Source organism: Phyllopteryx taeniolatus, chromosome 7 (genome assembly GCF_024500385.1).
Source record: "Phyllopteryx taeniolatus isolate TA_2022b chromosome 7, UOR_Ptae_1.2, whole genome shotgun sequence".
Taxonomy (NCBI): Eukaryota; Metazoa; Chordata; class Actinopteri; order Syngnathiformes; family Syngnathidae; genus Phyllopteryx; species Phyllopteryx taeniolatus.
In genome coordinates, this window is record NC_084508.1 from 7947813 (window position 1) to 7971732 (window position 23920).

The following is a 23920-nucleotide window of genomic DNA, read 5'->3' on the forward strand; positions in this document are numbered from 1 at the left end:
TATGTAATATTTGAAAATATATATTTTTTTAAAGTTGGTAAAAATGCCCTGCAAAAACTCCACACCACCTTGCTATTTAAGAGTACAGACTTCCCCCAATAAGATTTGGATTTATGTTTTTAACAGAGGTCCGCTAGCGTAATGCTAACACACAATGCAAAACGCTATAGAAGGGCTAACGAAACTAGCGTCAATGTTGCGGTGGCTGTAACCCTTTAAGCGACAGGTATTTCAACTTCCAACAATGCAGCAACAAATGTAGCCAGACAGTATAACAACACTCGCAGGCATGTATTATTTATCCTCTGCAAAAAAAAAGTACGAATATTTCCGCATCTTACTGAGTCACTTTGTTGTGAGAACTCTTCTTCGTGTATTAAGTCTGTATTATACTGCTCCCTGGTGGCCAAGGCAAGCACACAAGATGAGCACAATATCAACGGGCATTGACGCACGAAATCACGATGCCCAAACTGTTTGAAGTCTTTACATTCTATTTATTTATGTTATTAAGCACAATACTGTGGGGAGTGCTATTTTTTTTTTTATTGAATTTTTTTTTAAAAACATGACCATTTTTTCAAATAATAAACTAAAAAAAAGCAAGTTTTAGTGTTACTGAGTAAAAAGAATGCAAATATTTAGTTTTTCTGCAATACAGTAATCCCTCGTTTATTGCGGGGGTTAGGTTCCGGACCCCCCGCAGTACGTGAAATCTGCAAAGTAATCCCCGTTATTTATACATATTTTAAAGCTGTATGAACCTCTTCAGACTCCTATTAACCTCTACCACTCTAACATACAATTATAAACACTTTCTCTACTCTTTTTAAAACACCTTCCAAACTTCTAAAAATACAGTAATGCACAGTAGAATTATACACTATTTACATTTTATTCTTTGTAATGTGTTTTGTAATGATTTTTTGTTTTGTTTTACAGTTTTGATGTTTTAGGCGAGGAAACGTTGATCCCCACCCCAAATACAGCATACACTCAAAATCCTGCCAAATGGTGAATATGGGGGGGGGGGGGGGGTCTGAAATACATTGAATCCGCAATAGGTGAACCGCAATATAGCGAGGGACGACTACTCTGGAAGGTGCAAGAAGTGGGGCATTCAGAGTGGGGAAAAGGGGGAGAGATTGTGTGGGTGGGTGGGGAGGGGGGTCTCATTTCCTGAGAGTGACTTTACTTGGAGCCAGATGATGACTTTGCTTAGGGGAGGGAGGAAGAGGAGGAGGCAGGACTCGCAAGTTGGACCCACTCACAGGTCGTCCTCGCTCAGTCACACAGTGGACGTGGACACACACACACACACACACACACACACTCCGTGGACTATTAAGCGCCTTTTTGGAGTCAACTTTTTCTTTTTTTTGCGCTGTGGATGTACTCACTTTGACGGATTGTAACGAGAGGATTACGCAAGGTAAATTGAAAGTGAAGAAGGAAAGAAGCGCTCGCGCTCTCTCTCTCTCTTTGTCGGGGCTTCGTTCGTTAAAATAGTGCGGTTGATGTACATGTGATGCAAATGCGTTTATCTAGTTGCAAGTTAAGAGTGTATTTGGCTATAAGGTATTCCCCCCCCCCCCCACCCCCACCCCACGCCACCCCCCCCCCCCCCGTCATCCCACGCACACTCACACCGTTGGAGGTGAGGCGCACCCGGCTGGACAGAAGCTCCGCGCAGCTGGAGGTATCACCTCAAAAGTCCTGGAAGTCATTCTGATCCACCGGTGGGATTCTCTTTTTTTTTTTTTTCTCCCCCCCCCCCCCACACCTCCCACTTTGGAATTTCACTGCAGCTTGTTTTGTTTCCTGTGGAATGCGAGGAATTAATTAATTAAACAAAACAAAAAGCGGGGGTAAGCATCATTAGGAGAAGATTGGACTGTGCACGACAAACGGACTGCAGGCTACTCCATAAGCATTTTTGCTTTGCACGTATTTTGAGTCAATCTAGCAATTGTATGCGCGTGCGTGGAAAAGGGGGGACAAAATGGATTAAGTCGTGTTTACGCGGAAAATGAGCGCAAGCAACAAACTTGCGCACTTTTACGCATTGCGTGCAAGCTCGGGGATCATTGCACAGACAAGGAGCGCTTTCAATCCAGCTGGCCGTGCAAAAAACGGATAGACACAATTACATTTTTGCACAAAAAAATAACTCGAATATACGTGGAGAAATACGCTTTAACGAAAAAGGCAACGAATTAGCATTTGCCCCCCCCCCCCCCCCTCACATTAACGCACGCAGCGACTCAAAAACCTAAAAAACAAACATTCAAACATGACTCAAAAATTCAAAAAAACTATTTATTTAGGGTTTAAACTAGTACTGCCTTGCAGAAAATGACTGGACCCCTAAATGTGACCCCTAAACTGCAAAACAACCTCCCCCCCCCCCCCCCCCCCCCCATGCTTAAACTGACCAAGCATGTCAAAAAAGACACAGACAAAGAAAAACAAACGTCAAATGAACCAAAAAGTTACAAATAATCACGTAGACAATCAGGTATTATCAATCAGCAGCAGTTTGACATGTAAAAAAAAAAAAAAAGAGCAGGAACAATTAACTTTTCAGTGGGGGAAACGGGAACGAAGGAGGGTGAGGGGCGAGAAGAGGGGGGTATTTTACAAGAGGTGGGCTATGTCTCCCTCTAGCGGCGGTCTCGTGAACTACAACAGCCGGATGATTAAACCACTGACTGAAAGCAGAAAGGGGGAGGGGGGAATGAGTTTAGGAAAGGAGAAGCAGGAGGAGGAAAAGTACGCACACTCTGTACTTAACTAGAAGTACTCGTGTGAAATGTCACTTTGGTTAGAAGTACTTATGCAAATACTTCTGTACTTTTATTTAAAAGTAAACCTGAATCTTTACTGTCGATAATCTATACAATACCCATTTGGATAACTGGATACGACGACAACAGAAAATGCACGCAAAATAGTTTCCTTCTTTTATTAACTTGCATATTTATTTGAACTTATAACTATAATACCTTATAACTTGCAAATTTCCCCATTGTGCGACTAATAAATGGTATCTTATCATAGTGCTTATACTGTGATGAAATATGCTTATGTCTTGAACTGACAAAAAAAAATGCTAAATTAGTTCATAAAAACTGAAGACAAAAAAAAAAAAAAAAAAAAAAAACTTACTAGCTGTATGTTTTTTTTTGTTTCTTCAGATTCAACAGAGAATTTTTGAGCACCGGAAGCTTTTGGTTTTTAGGCTGGCACAAGAAACAACGCATTCGCCACAAATCATTCATCGAGCCGACAACCCAAAAAATCTTAAGAGCACAGATGAGGAATATCTTGCTTCTCCGATATGTTGCGTCATTTTCTTCGTCTTCCTGACGTCGTGTCGTTGGAAAAGTCATGGGCCTCTTTTGACCAAAAAATCAGGGGTAGAAAGTACACATATCTGTTTTCAAAAAGTTAAAAGTCGTCAGAAAACTAAATATTAAATACTTAACTCTCATCAGTACTGCACATTAAGAAAGCAAATAATCCGTTTTCAGGACTCAACATGTTTCTTTGAAGGAATCAAATGTAGTTCACATTTTCTGCAATGTTTCCAAGCAGTGAAAAAAAAAACAGTAAAGGAAAAAAAAAAAAAAAAAAAAGGGGTTTTGTAAACCATCCGAATATATCAAGAATCCAATATCCGCAAACCTCAAAACTGCACGTCTTCGAAGAAAGAAAAACTGTTTTTGTCATTATTTGCCCTCTGGGGATTGCAGCGAATCTCAATTTGCCGAACGTGTACCACTAATGATACATGGCCTCCCTCTAGTGGCACCCGAAAGAATTGCTGAATGAAATGTTCAAACTGTGCATCATTTTTTCATTAATCCAGTCCAGTACATTTGTTAAGTACAGTTCAGTTCTATTTAACATTTTTTTTTAGTACATTTGCATTCAATCTTTTTGAACTGTCTGTTTTCAAACATTTCTGTACATTATCATTGAGTCATTTAAGTACAGTTTCTCTTACTTGTTAATATTCAAACTGTGCATAATGTTACAGTGGCTTACAATAATATTTCATATACTGTTTAGAATAACAGCTTCGTTTTTTCCCCCGGCGCTATTTGGTGTAAAAAGTTCGACAATCGCTGTTTTAAATGCTTATTGTATAATTATGCTCTCAATATACATCACATCGATTGATCGAGGCTAGTATTTAAAAATGATTGATTTTAATTATTATCATTATTATGATTATTTTGGTATTTGTTGTTAAACGTTAAGTAGAGTAACAAAGTATTTGTGGCTGGAAACAAAGTGTCAGGATGTTTTTGTACCTCGTAATAGAATATTTGTACTTAGTAACAAAGTATTTGTAGTAACTAAGTATTTCACTGATGAAAACAGACAATTGTGACATGGTAAAAGTCTTAATTGGGGAATTTCAAGATTTATTTATTTTTTCCCCCACATGTCCCAGAACGTCCATAAACATGGATGGTTCCAGAACATTCCGTGTGTTCTTTGGGTCCATCATGGCGCTGGCCATCACAGGTATGTTACAGTTTGATTTCACAGTTCCAAACTTTGAGCGTTCCAACCAGGCCGATATCGACCTGATTGCAAGGTACTTCAAGTAGAGAGAAAAAAACCCAATAATAAATAATTTTAAAAAATCTGGCATTGAGTAAGTCCTCCTCGCCAGTAGTTGGCGCTACACTGCGGCAGTTTGACACATCGGCGAATATCCACGTGCGTCGGAAAGAAATGATTGTGTTAATTGAAATTGTATGTATAAAAAGTACTAGTGGTATCGGTACTCAGTATGGGTACTTGTGAGTACTCAAGACCGAAGACCGGTATCAGTCTGACAAAAAAGTGATATGGAACATGTCGAGTTGAAACTAAAGCGACAATCTTGATGTCGCAGTTAAGTGCAGGCTGCCGCCACCCACCATCATCTCCGACGAGACCGAGTTCGTCTTGCGGCCGGATTCGGTGTTCAACATCAGCTGCGCCGGCAAAGGCGCCGTCGTCTGGGCCGAGCCTCTCCCCCGGAATACGTTCGTGTTGCCGGGCTACATGACGGCCACGCTGTTCATCTACAACGCAACCGTGGCTAACACGGGCTACTACGTTTGCGTCAACGAGGATTTGGCGGAAAACCCGGCGGCGGGCGACCCGGAAGTGGAGCACAAAGCTGAGATTTATGTTTTTGTTCCAGGTGTGGTTCTTTTTTTATTTACATTTTATGTTTTTCATTTTTGAGTCAACATGTTGGACTACACGTAAATACTGTAATATAGCTAATATAATTATATAAATGAGACTTTATTGTTTGTGATAAAATTGGACAAAATGTCACCAATTTGTTTAGAAGGGGCGGAGCTAGGACAAAGAACCCATTCCATTCTGAATTTCTGAAAAGTTTGTCTTTCACTTTTGTTAACATCGGTTTTTCTTTGAGTGTTTTCTTCCCTTTTTAATATCCCAATAGAGTGCTTTTTTTTGGGGGGGGGGGGGGGGTGTTTCATTATTTGGGTTTATTTGTGTTTCCACGGGAAGAGGGTATTTATTTTCTGTTTCAAATTTATTTGTGTCTTCCAGTTTTGTTAACGTTGCGTCAGAGGGCATTTATTTAAGATTTTTCAATGTATATTTAATTTCTTTTGCTTTTATGAACACTGCAAGACAGGAAATGTATCCAACTTTTTTTACCCCGTCATTTGTCGAAAGACTGCTTAGCTCTTGTCAACAAAATGTGTTTATAGTATTTAATACCAAGGCGTACAATTTGGTGCAGAGGTCTGGAATTTTGGTTGATTATTGAGGTTGTGGTTAGTGTTGGCATTGCAGTTCATTTGTCAGAATGGAGCATTATTAACTTGAATACCGCTCGTGTGCACGTGTACCTAACCAAATGTCCCGTGAGTCTGTGTCATAACAAACCGACAAACCAAACAAGATGTTCAATTGTCCCTCGTCTGCACGCCCAGATCCCCGGGTTCCTTTCGTCCCGGAGACCCCCGCCAACCTGATCGTCGCCACGGACGCCACGGCAGCGTCCATCTCCTGCCGCGTGTCTGACCCCCACTCCCACGTCACTCTGCGGAGCGTCCCCGGCGGAGAGAAGATGTCCGCCTTCTACGACAACAAGCTGGGCTTCTTCGGAAGCCTCCCCGCAGGCCAGTACCAGTGTGAGACCGGCGTTGAGGGGCGAGTGCTCACCAGCGCCATCTACACTGTCAAAGACGACGGTAAGTGGACTCTAAAATCGGTTCATGGCCATAATTGTCGAGAAATTCATGCTGTCGACTGCGTGGGATGCTTGCTGTTCGTATATTAAGGGCAACTGAGTCAAAATGGTGCGCGCTACTTGGCTGCAACCAGCAGAGGCGCTGTTGATTCGGTATCGACCAGACTAAAGAAGTCAACACAACGTCGCTACAGTTAAGCTACGTCCACGCAGGCTACCGACTATAGCGCGAACGACTCCGTATCGTTATTCCAGTCAATACGACAAACAGGAGTTCAGAACATTTAGAGAGAGATACTGCCATCTCATTGGAAACACTAGTTTGAAATTAAGTAATCAGTTAATTGATCGTACATTTTCCAGATAGTCAAGCAGTTGCCTGTTCCGTAATAAGATTTTGAATGGTGTGAAATTTCAAACTATGAAGTGAGTCCGGATAACATTTTTGCAAAATGATCACACTTTGAAACAAAATTATTTCATTTTAAATAGGTCATGATTTTCAGTGTTTTTCACCGATGATAAATCGTATACCTCACAGCTGAACTATTAGCATTAAATATTCTGTTTACGCTTTCAATACGAGCCTCGAAACAGGAGTTCAGAACATTTAGAGATCCATCCCATTAAAAAAAAAAAAATTCAAGCTAATCGTTGTTTCTTCATATTCAAGCGAAGAAATTTAGTCAATTGCCTATCGCGAAAAAATATTCTATATAAAAATGGAATGTGTAATTGGACTGCTGAACGTACAAGCCCAATTCCAATGAAGTTGGGATGTTGTGTTAAACATAAATAAAAACAGAATACAATCATTTGCAAATCGAGTTCGACCTATATTTCATTGAATACACTACAACGACAAGATATTTCATGTTCAAACTGATCAACTTGATTGTTTTGAGCAAATAATCATGAACTTAGAATTTGATGGTTGCAACACGTTCCCAAAAAGCTGCGACGGACGGGCTCATGTTTGCCACTGCGTTTGTTACATCACCTTTCCTTTGAGCGACATTCAAGAAACGTTTGGGAACTGAGGACACTCATTGTTGAAGCTTTGGAGGTGGAATTCTTTCCCATTCTTGCTTGATGTACAGCTTCAGCTGTTCAACAGTCCGGGGTCTCCGTTGTGGTATTTTACGCTTCATAATGCGCCACACATTTTCAATGGGAGACAGGTCTAGTACCCGCACTCTTTTACTACAAAGCCACGCTGTTGTAACACGTGGAGAATGTGGTTTGGCATTGTCTTGCTGAAATAAGCGGTGGCGTCCGTGAAAAAGACGTTGCTTGGATGGCAGCATACATTTCTCCAAAACCTGTATGTACCTTTCAGCATGAATGGTGCCTTGACAGATGTGTAAGCTACCCATTCCATTGGCACTAACACAGCCCCTACATACAATCACAGATGCTGGCTTTTCAACTTTGCGTCCATAACAGTCCGGATGGTTCTTTTCCTCTTTGGCCCGGAGGACACGACGTCCACAATTTCCAAAAACTATTTGAAATGTGGACTCGTCAGACCACAGAACACTTTTCCACTTTGCAACCGTCCATCTTCGATGAGCTCGGGCCCAGAGAAGCTGGCGGCGTTTCTGGGTGTTGGTGATAAATGGCTTTTGCTTTGCATAGTCGAGTTTCAAGTTGCACTTACGGACTGTATTTACTGACATTGCTTTTCCGAAGTGTTCCTGAGCCCACGCGGTGATATCCTTTACACATCGATGTCAGTTTTTGATGCAGTGCCGCCTGAGGGATCGAAGGTCACGGGCATTCAATGTTGGTTTTCGGCCTTGCCGCTTACCTGCAGTGATTTCTTCACATTCTCTGAACCTTTTGGACCGTAGCTGATGAAATCCCTCAATTCCTTGCAATTGTACGTTGAGGAACATTGTCCTTAAACTGTTGGACTATTTTCTCATGCACTTGTTCACAAAGAGGTGAACCTCGCCCCATCTTTATTTGTGAATGACTGAGCAATTCAGGGAAGCTCCTTTTCTAGCCAATCACGGCACCCGCCTGTTCCCACTGAGCCTGTTCACCTGTGGGATGTTCCAACCAGGTGTTTGATGAGCATTCCTCCACTTTTTTGCCACCTGTCCCAGCTTTTTTGGAACGTGTTGCAGTCGTAAAATTCTAAGTTCATAATTATTTGCTCAAAACAATCAAGTTGATCAGTTTGAACATTAAGTATCTTGTCTTTGTAGTGTATTCAATGAAATATAGGTTGAACAAACATGATTTGCAAATCATTGCATTCTGTTTTGATTTCTGTTTAACACAACGTCCCAACTTCATTGGAATTGGGCTTGTACAATCTGGATCAAATCTGGAATGCCAAAGTATCAATGATATGTTGTAATATTTCTTCAGTCAATACGAGAAGCACAGAAATAAGTCCATCCCATAAAAAAACCATGAATATTGTTTCATAGTGATGTCATCAGTGTACATCAGGGACACTGTCCAAGATGAAATGGAAACAAGCTAAATAATGTACTTAAAGTAAGGGCAAGCAGTCACCCAAAATGAGAGCACTGCCATCTGATCTCACGGCATGAGAGCCATTATATTCGGTCATTATCACAATGGGGGAAATGACCTAACAGGCCTGTTTTTACTCATTCAGTGCATGTGTGTGCTGTCAGCGCTTCACGATAAATGACTTGACGTGCTCAAGAGGTCAGAAGATGCTCTAACGTTTGCCTGTCCTCTGGTTCTTCCAGTCGAGGCGGAGGCGGAGGACTTTGACGTGCACGTAAAAGTCAGCACGGAGGCCTTGAGGGCGGGTCAGCCCCTCAACATCACGTGCGTGGCCCCCGCCGGCTCCGCCTTTCAGCAGCAGTGGCTCCACCCCAAAACACAGGCGAGCTGGTTTGCATTTTTTGTCTCATAAGATCGAAAACCTTCAGGCTTTGCTCCGCGTCCATCTTGTGCTCTATTTCCCTTCAGACTGCGGGTTACGCCTCTGTGTTGTTGTCCTCCTCAGGAGCGCAGAGTCTCAAATTAGCCGAGCGTTGGTTTTGGCTCTCCTTTTAGGCTTTAAGGCTCCAAGCAAACGCCTTAAGAAAAACAGAGGCCGGCCGACGGATGTTCTTGTGCGCTTACGATGAAGACATCGGTGCTAACTGTTCATGCGTAACAGTCACGGGAAAGTCCGAGTGCAGGACAAACGGCCCGGGAGAAGGAAGAAGTTCAATGTGTTGTAAATCCTTTGACCCCCCCACCCCCATCTTCAGACTTGTAGGGCAGATGTTGTCTTGCTCACGACAGCGAGGGTTTGGTGTTCTTCTTGTGCAGACTGGTTTAATCTCAACAGCACATTGTAGGATCATGAGCTCGGGGGTTCCCCTGAGCTCTTTTCCAGTGAGTTAGATTCTTTTAACTTCATGTTTTAGACTCCGTCGTGATTCATCTGTCGCCGTCTATCAAGTGTGTTAACCATTAGCCGCTACTGTAAACTTCAGTCCTCGGAATAATTCCTAAATTGCTCTGTTCTTGTAGGCTGTCAATGCAGTTCAGAAGAAACAGAGTTTCCCCGACAGGGTCGTCTACACCCTGGAAATCCAACGAGCCAGCCCACAGGATGGCGGCACCTACGAGTGCTCTGTCACCCATCATGTCAGTGGAAAGGTCCGGGTGAGCACCGTGGCTGTCACCATCTTCGGTAAGACCCTTTGCCACATCGTGGTGCTTGCAAGTCCTTTTCTCGGGGGGGAAATGTGGAGGTTTAGCTCTGTGTTCAACATCGGACTCGTTTATGTGATGGCTTCAGCAGATGTGTGCCAGAGCCTCTCCTTCGCCACACTTCCTTCCCAGCCACCTCTGAATTGTCCCATTTGAACCACTTTTCCCCCATTCTCTGCAGAAGAGAGTTCCTTTGTGGCCCTGGACCACAGCGGGATCCTAGCGACTGAGTTTGTCAGCCTTCTGGAGGAGACCGAGTTCACCATCCTCATTGATGCATCCCCCTCGCCCAAAGTGACCTGGCAGCGAGATGGCAAGGACATACCAGAGGGTTACTACACTCTCACCGAAACGAGCCACCTCCAAGGCAACCGGTAAGAAAATACTGTTTGGTCCATCCATCCATCCATCCAAACATGGAACGAGTTAACTTGGCCTAAAGTAAAGCGTGCCAGTATGTTTCTGACAATTTGCTGCCCAAAAAGGCCTCTCCTAAACATGTCATAATATACAGTATCTCCAAACAAGCACTGAGGAGTTCTGTGCCAGACTATCTTGGCTTGGCCACGATCCCCGAGGCTTTAGGCTTCTTTGGCTCCAGCCAAGCACTTAACCACCTGCAGAGCTACATTGTTGATTTTTTTTTTTTTTCATGCAGATCAAATAAACCACCTGAGCTCTAAGAGCTCCGGCTGATGCGTGCTGTTATGTTTGGACGGATCCAAGCTTTTTTTTTTTCCATTTTTTTCTTTTTTAATGGCACATCTGTTTCTGTTTTTAGGCTTTGTGCTGAACTAAAATAACCACTAGTGAAAATGTAAAGATTTCAATATTTAAACTTAATTACACGAATACCAAGACATTGGCATTCACTCTGCTGTTGCGCATCTGGAAAATATTTTCAATTTTTTTTCGTAGTACTTAAACAGGTTCAAATCAACCACAGACACCCCGCATGTTGCATGTTTTCTGGGCATTGCCATGATATCGCTGACAAAGGCATGTGTTCATCGATCTTGTGGCAGGTACCAGAGCATTCTGACATTGCGGCAACCTCTGGAAAGAGACAGCGGGATGTACACCATCACGGCTGTGAGTGGCTCTCGCACGGCCCGGTTCTCTTTCGCTCTCCAAGTCAAAGGTAAGGCCCTTAAGGTAAACCAGCAACTAAGAGTTACAACGATTACAACAAAAACTTGGAATGTATCTACACGTGGACTGGGAAGGGGGGCAGTATTGTGGGATAGCGATTAGGACATCTGCCTCACAGTTTAGAGGTTAGGGGTTCGAATCTCAGGTCCTGCCTTCCTGTGAGGAAGTGAGGTCCTGCCTCTATCCTAAAGTCAGCTGGGACAGACTCCAGCTCACTCCAGACCCTAACGAGGACAAGCAGTAGAGAAAATGGATGGATAGATGCACTGGAGAAGGTAGTGCTCCAACCTGGGAGAAGGAGAGTGATGAGATGTTCCAGGACAGCAGAGGGATAGTGAGTCAGGCAGTGTGTGGTGTGGTGAGGACGGCTCTGCATTGCCAAATACCCCTGTAAAGAATTTGAATGCAAATACGAGGCCAGTCCAGAAGTTTCCATCATCGGAACGGCTGTGTCAACCAATTAGAGTGGCCCGACACCAAGCGACGACATCACTTTTTAAGAATTGCCAAGAATTTGAGTGCAAATGTAAGGACAATCCAGGGAAATTACATAATCTTAAAGACTGTGTAAAATCAATTCCAGTGACTCAACACCAAGCGACATAATCCATTTTTTGGATTCCCGTTTTTTCCCCTTCAGCCTCCACTGCCTTGACCTTCCCGCCGTCCTCGGGCCCGGTGCTGCTGCCACAGATGGAGGAGATGGTGGTGACCTTACACACTCCCTTCACGCTGACCTGCCGGGGCGAAGCGAGACTGGCCTGGGACGTGCCGCTCGACGTGCCTGAAGAGACACGGGAGGACAACGGCGGTCTGTTTGTCACTACCATCACCGTGGACCAAGCCTTGGCCATGCACACGGGCTTCTACACTTGCTTCTACAGCCAAAACGTCACTGACGAGGTGGAGGAGAGCAGCATCTATGTCTACGTGCCAGGTCTGCTCCGCACAGCATCTCTTTGGCATTTTGGTCGGTCCATTCCTTACCTGGTCTGAGCGACTCTTCTTTTTTTACTCAGATCCTGACGTTCCTTTTGTTCCATCACCGGTGCCCTTCGGGAATCATGTCCTGTCCGGCCACGAGGAGATGGAGATTCAGTGTAGAGTGTCTGATCCCAGCGCTAATGTGACCCTGCTTAACGTGGACAGCCAACAACCAGTCCCAAGTGTCTATGACAGCAAGAGGGGCGCCCTGGGGGTGTTCACCGCCGGAACATACGTCTGCAAGGCTGTCATAAATGGAGTAGTCCACTACAGTGAAGAGTACATCGTCCATGGCTGGACTGGTGGGTATTTAGAAGGCTCGGGGGAGCAAATCAGCCCTTCAGCTGCAGGTTTGACCTTCTTCATTGTTCCATGTCAGGTGGTGGCGCTCTGCACGTCGACCTGGCCGCCAAACGGACCGCTCTGTTGGTCGGTGACCCCGTAACAGTCACATGTTTGGCTCGCGGGTCGGAAATCCTGGAGGACCACTGGAAATACCCCGGCAAAGTGGTAAGTGATGTAAAACAAGTTGCGGCCAAGTCATCAAATGTAACGGCGGCTCTGAAGTGCGTACTTTGCGCTCGGCAGGCTAACCGTGCCATGAAGACAGTGCAGGAGAATAAGCGGGATCAGGAGATTCTTTACACCCTGACCATCCCACAAGCCTCAGCCAAAGACAGCGGCATCTACGCCTGCTCCATCACTGACATCATGAGTAATGAGAGCCAAACCAAACAACTAGCCATCACAGTTTATGGTATAAAAATACTCAGTGTTGTAATTTGCAAGAGGCACTGTTAAGCACTCGTAAAAAAAGCATCTCATAAACTGCTGGCCTCTGTTCCTGAACAGAACACGAGTTTCTGTTTCTGCGGCCGGAGTTTGGCAGCCAGGAATCAGCAGAGCTGGATGAGGTCCGTGAGTTCAGGGCCGAAATCGACTCGTTCCCCGGCGCTCGGGTCACCTGGCTCAAAGACGGCCTCCCGCTGAGCGACGTCACTGCCGAGATCTCCGCCAGTATGCGTCAGGTCAGCGAGACCAGGTGAGACTCTCATTCTGACTCCGCTAATTAGAATGGCTCATGTTCAATGGAACATTCCAGCAATGTGGGCTGTCATTATGCTTGAGAGCGAACCTCAGCTTATGGTCCTGTTTTCCTGTGTAGGTACTCAGGCGTCCTAACCCTGATCCGTGCCAAGGAGGAGGACAGTGGGAACTACACCATGAGGGTGGAGAATGGAAACCAAACTCACAGTGTCAGCTTTAACCTCAAAGTCAAAGGTCAGCAAAAGGAATGCTCAAACCCCTCTTAGTGTGATTTTAATGTTATCACCTTCCTGCACTATCAGGCCTTTAGAGGTGTTATCTCACATACTTGCGACTCTTCCAGTCCCTGCAGTTATTGTGGACCTAATGGACATCCACCACGGGTCAGCCTCGGGCCAGTCTGTGGTGTGCATCGCCGGGGGGCAGCCCACTCCGGAAGTGGAGTGGTTCATCTGTAAAAACATAAAACAGTAAGCCCCCATCGCTTTGCAATTCAACCTGGAAGACTTTTGGGATGTTTCAGTATGTTGTCTCTTGTTCAGCTGTGCCAACGACTCGTCATACTGGGTGCCGCTCCCCGCCAACTCCACGGACGTCGAGGTCGAGTCGCACGTGGACGAGGACGACAACCTGGAGAGCCAGGTCCTGTTTGGCCATCTGCAGAATACGTTAGCGGTGCGCTGCTTGGCTCGCAACGAAATGGCCGCCGTCAGCCGGGAAGTGAAGCTTGTGTCCAGCGGTAAGAATAAACAGCATTTTCACATCCTCGTCAAGTCCCTTCCGCTTCCTGTACGACAGGGCTAGTAAAGTCTGTGTCAAAGCAGTTGTTCAGATCCCAGCCTGGTTTTGACAGCTAATGCAGTTGTTAAACCACGTGGTCCTTCCACATGAGCTTTATAACCTACAATCATCCTTAATCAGTAAACTCCTCCCCTCGTTTCCAGAATAGCTTTTGACCCGAGTCATGAAAACAGCCTTTAAGTGCCTCTTAAGGCCTAATGGATTTTTCTCATGTCACATCTCATCAAAGTAATCATACGAGTCATCGCTAAATGCGTTTCACCCCCGACTGTCATCCCGAACAGGCCCTCACCGGGAGCTGACGGTAGCTGCCGCCGTGCTGGTGCTGCTGGTCATTGTCATCATCTCACTCATTGTCTTGGTTGTTATCTGGAAACAGGTACTAAAGTCATTAATTCATTCTCGTGTATTCACCAGACCATCTCCTAGTTTGCAGCTCTCCCCATCAAACTCCATCACCCGTGAAAGCCTAACAAGCGGTGATGTGTTTTCAGAAACCACGCTACGAGATCCGCTGGAGGGTGATCGAGTCTGTGAGCCCTGACGGTCACGAGTACATCTATGTGGACCCCATGCAGCTGCCCTACGATTCCAGATGGGAGTTCCCACGCGACAGGCTTGTGCTGGGTGAGCCACGAGGCACATCGCCACTATTTGTACAAAATTTGTAGGACACCTACGAAGAAGTGACAATGTACAGAAATATACATTCAGTCAATCCTCTTGGAAGACATTCGACTATTTGATTGCATTCCTCCAGATGATCCTCTGTTTTTGCATTTGGCTGTGCCAGAACAGAAAAGGGCCTTTCTACAAAGTTGGAAGTATACAATTGTCTAAAGGTGGGAGGTGTGTCCAGGACTTTTGTCCGTATAGTGTAACTGCTTGTGCCCAGTGATACAGCATCACAGATGATAAAGCAGAGACATCCAGTCTGTGTTTGTGCGCATGTTCTAGCTTGATAGCTGACCTTGTGACTTTGTCCCCAGGTCGTATCCTGGGTTCTGGAGCCTTTGGGAAGGTTGTGGAGGGCACCGCCTATGGACTCAGTCGCTCCCAACCTGTCATGAAAGTGGCGGTGAAGATGTTAAAGCGTGAGTTAACCTAGTTTCTACCGAATTCAAAAACCCCAAAATCTGGTTAGCTCAAACTGAAGATATCAAAGCATAGAAGTCATTGGGGTTGTTCTCGGTAATAAGTAAGTCGCCTTCTTGTAGCCACGGCCCGATCCAGCGAGAAGCAAGCCCTGATGTCAGAACTGAAGATCATGACTCACCTCGGACCTCATCTCAACATCGTTAACCTCCTGGGAGCGTGCACCAAGTCAGGTAGAGATGTCAAGATGAGGGTTCAAATGAAAAGCCTTCAGAGCTGTGTGAATTGAGTGGAATCATAACAGGCTTTCGTGGAACTCTTGTCCATCCATGCCTGTTTTTAACAAGCCTCTGATAAGATGAGTCCACCGGCTGACTTTTTATCTGCCATTTCCTTCCCAGGCCCAATCTACATTATCACCGAATACTGCTTCTATGGTGATCTGGTCAACTATCTGCACAAGAATAGAGAAAGCTTCCTGAGCCTGAGCCCAGAGAAACAGAAGAAAGACTTGGACATCTTTGGAATCAACCCAGCAGACGAGAGCAGCAGAAGGTAGGGCTTGGCTGGGTTACTTGAATGTAATTTATTCATCAGAAGTGAGTCAGACACTCGCAAAACCACGTAATATTGATTTATTCCATTTCTTGACACACATACACACACATTCCCCCAAAAGCGCAGATCAGTAACTGTATCTCCATTCTCCCCCGCGAGTTGAGGAGATTGTCTGGCGTCTCCACCAAATCAAATCGCAGACCTTAAGTGGTCTCCGCTTTCACGCTAACATCATTGTGACAGAGTTACAGTACAGCTGTCAATCCCAACGCGGCCAATCAGCAGCCATCTCTCCCATCTGAGGGTCGACGGATGACTCACAGTGGCTGCTCCTCACGGTGACCGCAATGCTTTCTAAATGTGGCGCCTGCGTTAGCCTCGACCGCTAAGCCCAGCCGCAGGCGCATGCCGACATCAAGGAACGGTTTGCACACCCGAGAGATACGTGAATACGATGCAGTGTCAAAAGGGAACAACAAAACCACTGAATAAATTAAACAATGGCAGGACAGCTGGTTAAACTATAGGTTAAAGTAACCCAAGAACTGTAACCTTAAACTGGGAACAGTAACTTTAGCCCAGATGCTAGCTTGAAAATACTGTAGTTTGGAATAAAGATTGTCTGATCATTTCAGTGTGCAGAAAAATTCCAACAAGCACTGCGCACAATTCTGAACACTTAGCGCAGATGCTAGCACTAATATAATAATATTATAAATCATTCAATTAGGAGTTTCAATTATGCTATTCTCCTTATTACAAACCAGTGTACCATCCAAATTACTTAAAGCTGATATTTTTTGACAAACCTGTATTGTTGCTTTATATAAGCAAAACAGCAAGAATGTAGTCGGTTGATGGAGGGATGGCTGACTTAGCATTAGCATATAAATGCTAACCAAAAAAAAATAACACTAAAAGCAACCAGGGACTAATGCATTCTTCCGAGAAGTTGGAAAAGCCCCACTTGGAGCTTAGGAAGTCCAAACTCAAAACGTTCAGATCAAAACATTGACAGAAAACATGGCTGACGGCCACAAAAAGCTAGTGTTAGCTTCCTTGGTGAATACAGCAAACACTTTGGGCATTAGTGAATTCTCCTTTTTACCGAATTTTTAGAATACATCGCCACATGACACAAGAGGCCATGTTCAGTTACTGGCGTACGTGCCGTTTTATATTTTGTCAGCTGCAACAATGTTTAGGATAAGAGGTACAGAAAGTGGATAAATGGGTGGACTATAACCAGTAGACACAGATAAATCCAGTTTTATTATTATTGACGACCGGGTACACAGATTTGCGTTGAAATTCCCCACCCTTTTCTGGAACGCAGCAATCGATGACAGTCAACGCAGGCCGGTGAACTCGGCCTTGACACTGGTCCCTCGTCTTTGCCCACAGCTATGTGATCCTGTCTTTTGAGAGCAAAGGCGACTACATGGACATGAAGCAGGCGGACACCACTCAGCAGTACGTGCCCATGCTGGAGATGCCCATGCCCAACACCTCCAAATATTCCGACATCCAACGCTCGGACTACGACCACCCTCCCTCCCAGAAAGGCTCGAGCGGTGAGTGCATTTCTTGGTGTGGCTCATTTTTGCCCTCTGCCCTCTGTTGTCGCTCCACGTCTGCTCGGCTTGTTAGTCCAAGGGTACACCCTTCTCGGAATTTAGGATGGGTAAAGCCCTGTAATTACGTGGAGGGGAGAGGATAATTGCAGAACTTGCGTATTATTGCCCAGTTTCTCCCTGCCATTAACCAAAGCCAGGTCGGCACAGCCAGCGCTATATTTACGACGAGTACTTTTTTTGTGTGCGTTGCTGTCTCAAGCAGAAATGGAAAGGGACAACCTGCTGTCGGACGACGTGGACGAGGGTCTCAGCACGACGGACCTGCTCAGCTTCACCTACCAGGTGGCCAAGGGCATGGAGTTCTTGGCTTCCAAAAATGTGAGTGTGGGGGGGGGGGGGGGGGGGGGAAAAGAATTAAGTCAGCAATAGCAAGCCTAAAAAAAAAAAAAAACCCCTGCTGATGTCTTCAAACTACTGTATGTATACTAACTACACTACACCTATAGAATTATATTCTTTTTATTGTAAGGAAAACTTTCACATAACCAGTAATAAAATCTCAATAACAAGTCCTAATCCCTTATTGAAAATGTTAATGTTCCAAAAACATTTTCCTCGGTTGTAACTCGTAGTACAGTGGTGCCTTAAGATACACGTGACCCAACTTAAGAGTTTTTGGAATACATTGGATTTTATGTTTCGACTTAAAATACAACATTTAAACGTGAATGACATCATCGCTGAAGTTCAACCAGCAGGAGGCTGACTGCTCGTGCTCAAAAACGAGTTGGAAACAAGTGCAATCCACTGCAAGAAGAATGATCTGGGCATACAAATATTTCACCAAGCATATTTTGCCTTGACTGAAGACATTTCATTGTGATTGTTGTGCGACGACAGCCCAAACCCTTCGAGCGAGCGTTGTCTGATAAGCGGTCGCAGGCGAACTCGCTCCAAAGCCCAATATAGCAGCAGCACAGCCAGTCTAGAATTACCAAGCCAGCCTCCCCGCTTCATAGTTATTATCCCTAAATAAAATCAGCGGTCACATCCATCCATTCCACTGGCATGTTTATCCAGGGATCATGCTGTGTGAGGCATTATTGTATTATCATTAAACATGAACTGGGTTTGAATGCAGAAATAGAAGTCCTGGGAAGCAAAGGAACGAGGAAAGGCCGCTAATTCGCTTGTTCTTTTTCGCAGTGCGTGCACCGCGACCTCGCCGCCAGGAACGTTCTCCTCTCTCAGGGCAAGATTGTGAAGATCTGCGACTTCGGGCTGGCCAGAGACATCATGCACGACAATAACTACGTGTCCAAAGGCAGCGTAAGTCTGCAAAATGTTCGCTGGCTTTCTCTTAAGACCTTCCCCCGTAAGACACGTTTCTGCGCCTGCAGACCTTCCTTCCTGTCAAGTGGATGGCGCCGGAGAGCATCTTCGACAACATGTACACCACCCTGAGCGACGTTTGGTCTTACGGGATCCTCCTTTGGGAGATATTTTCCTTAGGTGAGCCAACCTGCATATGCTAACGCTAAATATGCTAGCAAACAGGGATGGCCAGGTGGCATTCTGGCTACAAAATTAATTCCTTGACCATGGCTAACTTATTGACCTTGGATGCTCCACCAAAATGTTTGAGGAAGACTGGTTGAGAATTTTGACAAAGATCCGAAGAGAAGCGTGTTCCGATTGACATCCATTTGGGTCATTTTGGGTTCAACAGCCATTAACATCGCGACAATTCCGGCTTTGATATGATCAAATTCAAAAACAATCTATGAAGCGAGAAAGATGGAACTGACATCGGTTCATAATCCTCGAAAGTATGTAGTGTACGTTCAAAAAATAGTAACTGGGGAGAGAAGTATGGAGCCATTTCACCTTTGACCTTTCCCTCTTGGAATGAAAATACATTCACAAATCAATACGTTTCTTGCTTTGGCATTACCAAATTCAAAATGAAGATAGAAAGATACAATCAGATGCTCAGATTGCATGATGTCTTTTGGTTTCCCGTGAAGGTGGAACCCCGTATCCCGGCATGGTGGTTGACTCGAACTTCTACAACAAGATCAAGAGTGGATACAGGATGTCCAAGCCGGAGCATACGCCTCATGACGTGTACGTCAAAGGGTTCCCTTCTGACCTTTGACCGCCAACGCTGCGATTACAAGCTCAGCCGACACCGTTGCTTTTGTTTTTGTTTTTTTTTCTTTCTTCGCAGCTACGAGCTGATGATGAAGTGCTGGAACAGCGAGCCGGAGAAGAGGCCTTCCTTCTTGGGTTTGAGTGACACCGTATCATCTCTGCTGCCTTCCAGCTACAAAAGAGTGAGTCCCCCCTCGCGACCTTTTCAGACCCTCACTGACGCTTGTTGTTCCATCTGCTTTCTGACGTAGCGCCTTTTATTTTTGACCCTGTGCTTCGACCTGCGCATTCTCCTCATGCCATCTTTCCCCGGGGGCTTTAATCGCGCTTGCCTTTGTTTTCGAAGTGTATTGCTAAGCCGCGAGTCTCAGGGTACATCGACAACGACAACAAAAGCAACAACCTTGTAAAAACCGAGCGCACGGTTCATGTCAAGACGTCGTCGAAACAATCGCGCGAAGCTCATCGGACTTTTAGCGGCATTTCAACTGGCTCTTCGGTTGAAGCCAAAGAAATGACCGCCATAGTTTGGTTTTCATTGCATAACAGTGTTACTGTTGCATAGTTGCACTGTTAACTGGCCAAACGTGGTGTTGTTCTTTCCTAAATAGAAAATAAACAATTGATGTTGCACTTTACTAAAAAGAAAGCAAACTACCAATGTTGCACTTTCCTCAAATGAAAATACTGTACTGAGATTCACATCATATTAGATCTAAAATAAACTGTGTGCTACCACAGTGATATTAGACATTTGTGTATCATCACAGAAAATGATAAACTGCCATATTTGTTCCAACGCCTTTGTGTAAATGCCCCCTAAATCCTAAATCTTCTGTGTAAAAGTCCCTTCAACCTCCGCTATCTACAGTGAAACAGCACCAGTTGGTGGGCTTCTCTTGGCCCCAAAGACCCACCCCGTGTCCTCACCGCAACCACCCACACCCTTAATTACCCCGTTAAAGGCCGCACCGCACATGCTACATCAAAACAGCCTCCTTCTCAGACGTTTAACAGCTCAGAGGGGCGGCAAACTCTCGGGATGGCGCCATCTAGCTGTGATCGTATGATCCTGCTGCCACAGACACGATACGTTTATGTAAATCTCAAAAAACGATTGGTGTAAATTTGCCTACATTTGAGCTTTGATGTCTGAAGAAAGAGCAACGTGACGGCGACGGGACGTTGTGCTCCGGACACTGAAGCAGGAGTTCACAACATTCAACATTCCTTTTTCGAAAAAAAATGATCGCTTAATTGTTCATTTTCTCAAAGGCTTTAGTCCAATTCCCATCAAATATTGTAATGTATCGTATGGTTTTCTCTGATGATGCACGACTGAAATCAATATAATGGATATGGATACATATCAGATTTCACAAAGTATTTTGATGACTGCTTCGTCAATTATCCCGGCGATGATATTGTCTCGTGAGTTACTCTTCCCCACAGACAAAGGTCGCAAACGGCCACATTTCGCTACTTGTCGCTCGCTAATCGAAAGCCTCTTGCGTCCGATCGCAGCATTACGAGAGGGTCAACCGCGACTTCTTGAAGAGCGACCACCCCGCCGTGACGCGGGTGTGCGTGGAAAGCGACGACGCGTACATCGGGATCGCCGACAAGAACCAGGGCAAGCTGAAGGACCGGGAGAGCGGCTTCGACGAGCAGCGGCTCAGCTCCGACAGCGGCTACATCATCCCCCTCCCCGACCTGGACCCCATGTCCGACGACGAATACGGAAAGAGGAACAGACACAGGTACTGCAATGGGCGATTCTGTGATCTGGGAACTGGGTTTGCGGTTAGGGGGTTAGGTTAAGGGTTAAGGGTTAAGAATGAAGGTTTGTGGTTCGGGTTAGGTTAAGGTTAGGTTGGATTTTTTTCACTAAAACATAGTTGAACTTTTGTGAAATCAAGTATTTATTTTTTTTTGCAAAAATATATTTTTGGGCTAAAAAAAAATTTGAATTATGGGAAGACTAAAGTCTTATGTTTTTGTAAAACATTTTGTTGGGTTTTTGCCAAAAGAAAGTCATGTTTCAGCAGAAAATAGAGTCAGATTTTTGCAAAGGTATGTCTGATGACTGCATAAAATATGTATTCGTAAAAAATGAAGTCAGATTTTGGTGAAAAATAAAATCATGTTTCAGAGGAAAATGGAATCATAGTTTTGCTTAAAAAAACAAATCTGATAATCACAATAAAATAAGGTCATGTTTTTGTAAAAAAAGATTTTTGCAAAAATAAAGTTGGAAAATTGAGTCCGACTTTTACAAAAATAAATAATTCAAAGATTATGGCAACAAATTAAATCCTGTGTTTTTGTAAAAAAAAAAAAAAAGAATTACAATCTCACAAAAAATAGTCAGTTTAGTAGAAAATAAGACTTTTTCTCAAAAATAGTCACTTTTTTTGCTGAAAATAAATTCACATTTTGTCAAAAAATAAAGTATTGTGCAAAAAAAGTCCGATTTTTCAACATCATCAAATTTTTGTTAAAAATTTAAATTTTGAAAATAAATAGTCATACAGGTATTTTGCAAAAAATGGTCCGATTTTTGAGAAAAATGTCAGATTTGGCGAAATAAGAAACTATTTGGAATCTTAATAAACTACTTAATGTAATTTTATGGGAATCTTAGCTTCAATGTTTTGTCACATCAATGCCATAGTTTTTTTTTTTTTTTTTTTTTTAAATTAGCATTACGTTTCTTTTTGCTGCTCTTGCTATGCATTCTGAGACGTGTACTATCAGCAGCCACCCAGTTTGCAAATTTTTTTGGGTGATAATTGTATTGTACAAAAAACAAAACAATGTTACACAATATCATTACTTCTGTCACTACAGTGAACCCCCATTTATTGTGGGGGATCCATTTCAGACAGGTGAAAATCTGTGATATAGAGACTATATAATGTTTTGATTCTTATAGTTTTACGCCTACCACACACTTTAAAGACATTTCAACTTGTTAAAACTGACTTTTTAAAGTATTCCTGAGTGTCCGTTCTCACTATCTCGCTCGCGCAGTCCTCCAAATTTCAGGCAAAGCGTGCTTGCTTCAAGCTGTTTCATTTGTCACTCCCAGCTGAAGTTTACTGTAAAACTGACACATAAGACGAGAGAGAATTACACGTTCTGTATTTAAACACCAAAACGTTCAACCAAACCATATAGCGAAAGTCTGCTAGCTCAATGCTAACATACAATGCCAAATGCCATAGAGTAGCTAACGTAAATGTTACTGTAACATTGTAAACCTTCGTCTCTCCTTGCAGTTCGCAGACGTCCGAGGAGAGCGCCATCGAGACGGGCTCCAGCAGCTCCACGTTCGTCAAGCGCGAGGGCGAAACCCTGGAGGACATCACGCTTCTGGACGAGATGTGTCTGGACTGTAGCGACCTGGGCGAGGACAGCTTCCTGTGACGTCACCATCGAGGGAGGAAAGGGGGAGTCGGGGAAGTTGCGGAGTAAAAAAAACCACCTGCCGATCGACCAAACACTCCAGCCGTCTCGCCCAAAGTCACCACCCCACCCCTCTCGTGGAGGACAAACCACTCGGACTTTACCTCTCTTGGGACAGCTGCCCCCTTTTGGGCTGGAGGAGCGAGTGACAAGGAAAATGACTTTTTCAGTTGAAGAGCTTTATTTCTCGGGCATTCCTTTAATTTCAAGAAGGGAAGGGAAGGATGAGCAGCTTTAAACCAACCGCCCCTCAGGACACGTTTAACCACTACATCATCTGGTCCAGTCCAGGTGGACCCCCTTGAACCCCCCCCCCACACTCATCTACATACTGTAGCACCTGATGCTGGCACAATCAGTCGCAATACTAGAGCACAAAAATCTGTGCACGTGCATTATATTAACGTGACAACATGAGGGCTGAATATGCGTTTATTTTTTTTACGTCGCCGTTATGTACACATGTATTATTTGTGAATATCGAGTAGATAGATAGCGTGAATGGATTGGACCTTGGACTAGTTAAAAAAAAATGGAGCTCATAAAGGAGTGTGATTGTACTGTAAATAGCACCAGAGCTTTTTTTTTTTTTTTTTTCTAAAAGAGAGAATACATGGAAAATCATATTTTTAATACTAGCACATATTAAGCTTCCAGGACAGCAGGTAATAAAATAAATACAGTGACCCCCTGCGTATTTGTGGTTCGGCATTCGCAAATTTGCTGAAATATCTGAAACTGTTTGCAGTGAGTTGAGGAGCTTCATCTAGACATAAGTAGTCATTTGGTGCCGTCGTGTGGCCTCTATAGCCAATTACTGTATAGTTGAAACCTTTTTGAGGGTGGCTAATTCCTCTCAGATTCTCGCCAATCAAACACCAAATAAACTAAATGTGTTCATTGTTGTTGCATGTTGTCCCCCCAGCTGCACCACTGCCCGTTTTCTGTCAACTGTGACGTCTTTGGCAATCAAATGTTGCACTTTCAATTGTTTTTGTTTGATATTTTTTTCCACCCAGGCTGACGGTACGGAGTCTGCGTCATATTCTTAACAGCTAATCACCCAAATATGATGGTTCACTACTAGCATCGTTGTACATTCAGATGATTTACAGTATATATTGCAATAAATGGTTTATAATGTGGAAGAAAA

The 23920-nt window shown here is 44.2% G+C and overlaps 1 protein-coding gene across 2 annotated transcripts; it reads left to right on the top strand.

Annotated features, from left to right (window-relative positions):
* The first annotated feature begins 1227 nt into the window (after window positions 1-1227).
* On the top strand, window positions 1228-23920 carry pdgfra (platelet-derived growth factor receptor, alpha polypeptide). Of its 2 annotated transcripts, XM_061778341.1 has the most exons (29): window positions 1228-1432; window positions 4463-4536; window positions 4913-5206; window positions 5979-6239; window positions 8971-9110; window positions 9749-9911; window positions 10113-10305; window positions 10957-11072; window positions 11724-12020; window positions 12103-12369; window positions 12447-12577; window positions 12656-12824; window positions 12920-13109; window positions 13233-13348; window positions 13458-13584; window positions 13657-13853; window positions 14200-14294; window positions 14410-14542; window positions 14905-15009; window positions 15133-15243; window positions 15412-15565; window positions 16973-17142; window positions 17408-17523; window positions 18352-18474; window positions 18546-18657; window positions 19173-19272; window positions 19376-19481; window positions 20824-21059; window positions 22581-23920. In XM_061778341.1, the coding sequence occupies exons 2-29, from the start codon at window positions 4476-4478 to the stop codon at window positions 22726-22728; spliced, it is 4431 nt and encodes a 1476-aa protein (XP_061634325.1). In that variant the 5' UTR covers window positions 1228-1432; window positions 4463-4475; the 3' UTR covers window positions 22729-23920. The 2 variants fall into 2 exon arrangements, with proteins under 2 accessions (XP_061634325.1, XP_061634326.1); XM_061778342.1 differs by lacking the exons at window positions 1228-1432; window positions 4463-4536; window positions 4913-5206; ... (3 more) ...; window positions 10113-10305; window positions 10957-11072 and adding an exon at window positions 11233-11609.

What these genes read in the sequence shown, in the direction of transcription:
- pdgfra (XM_061778341.1), top strand. Translation starts at nt 4,476, where the DNA reads ATGGATGGTTCCAGAACATTCCGTGTGTTCTTTGGGTCCATCATGGCG. An exon ending in AGTGAAGCTTGTGTCCAGCG is followed by an intron (nt 13,854 to 14,199) that starts GTAAGAATAAAC and finishes CATCCCGAACAG; the next exon opens with GCCCTCACCGGGAGCTGACG. An exon ending in ACGCGACAGGCTTGTGCTGG is followed by an intron (nt 14,543 to 14,904) that starts GTGAGCCACGAG and finishes CTTTGTCCCCAG; the next exon opens with GTCGTATCCTGGGTTCTGGA.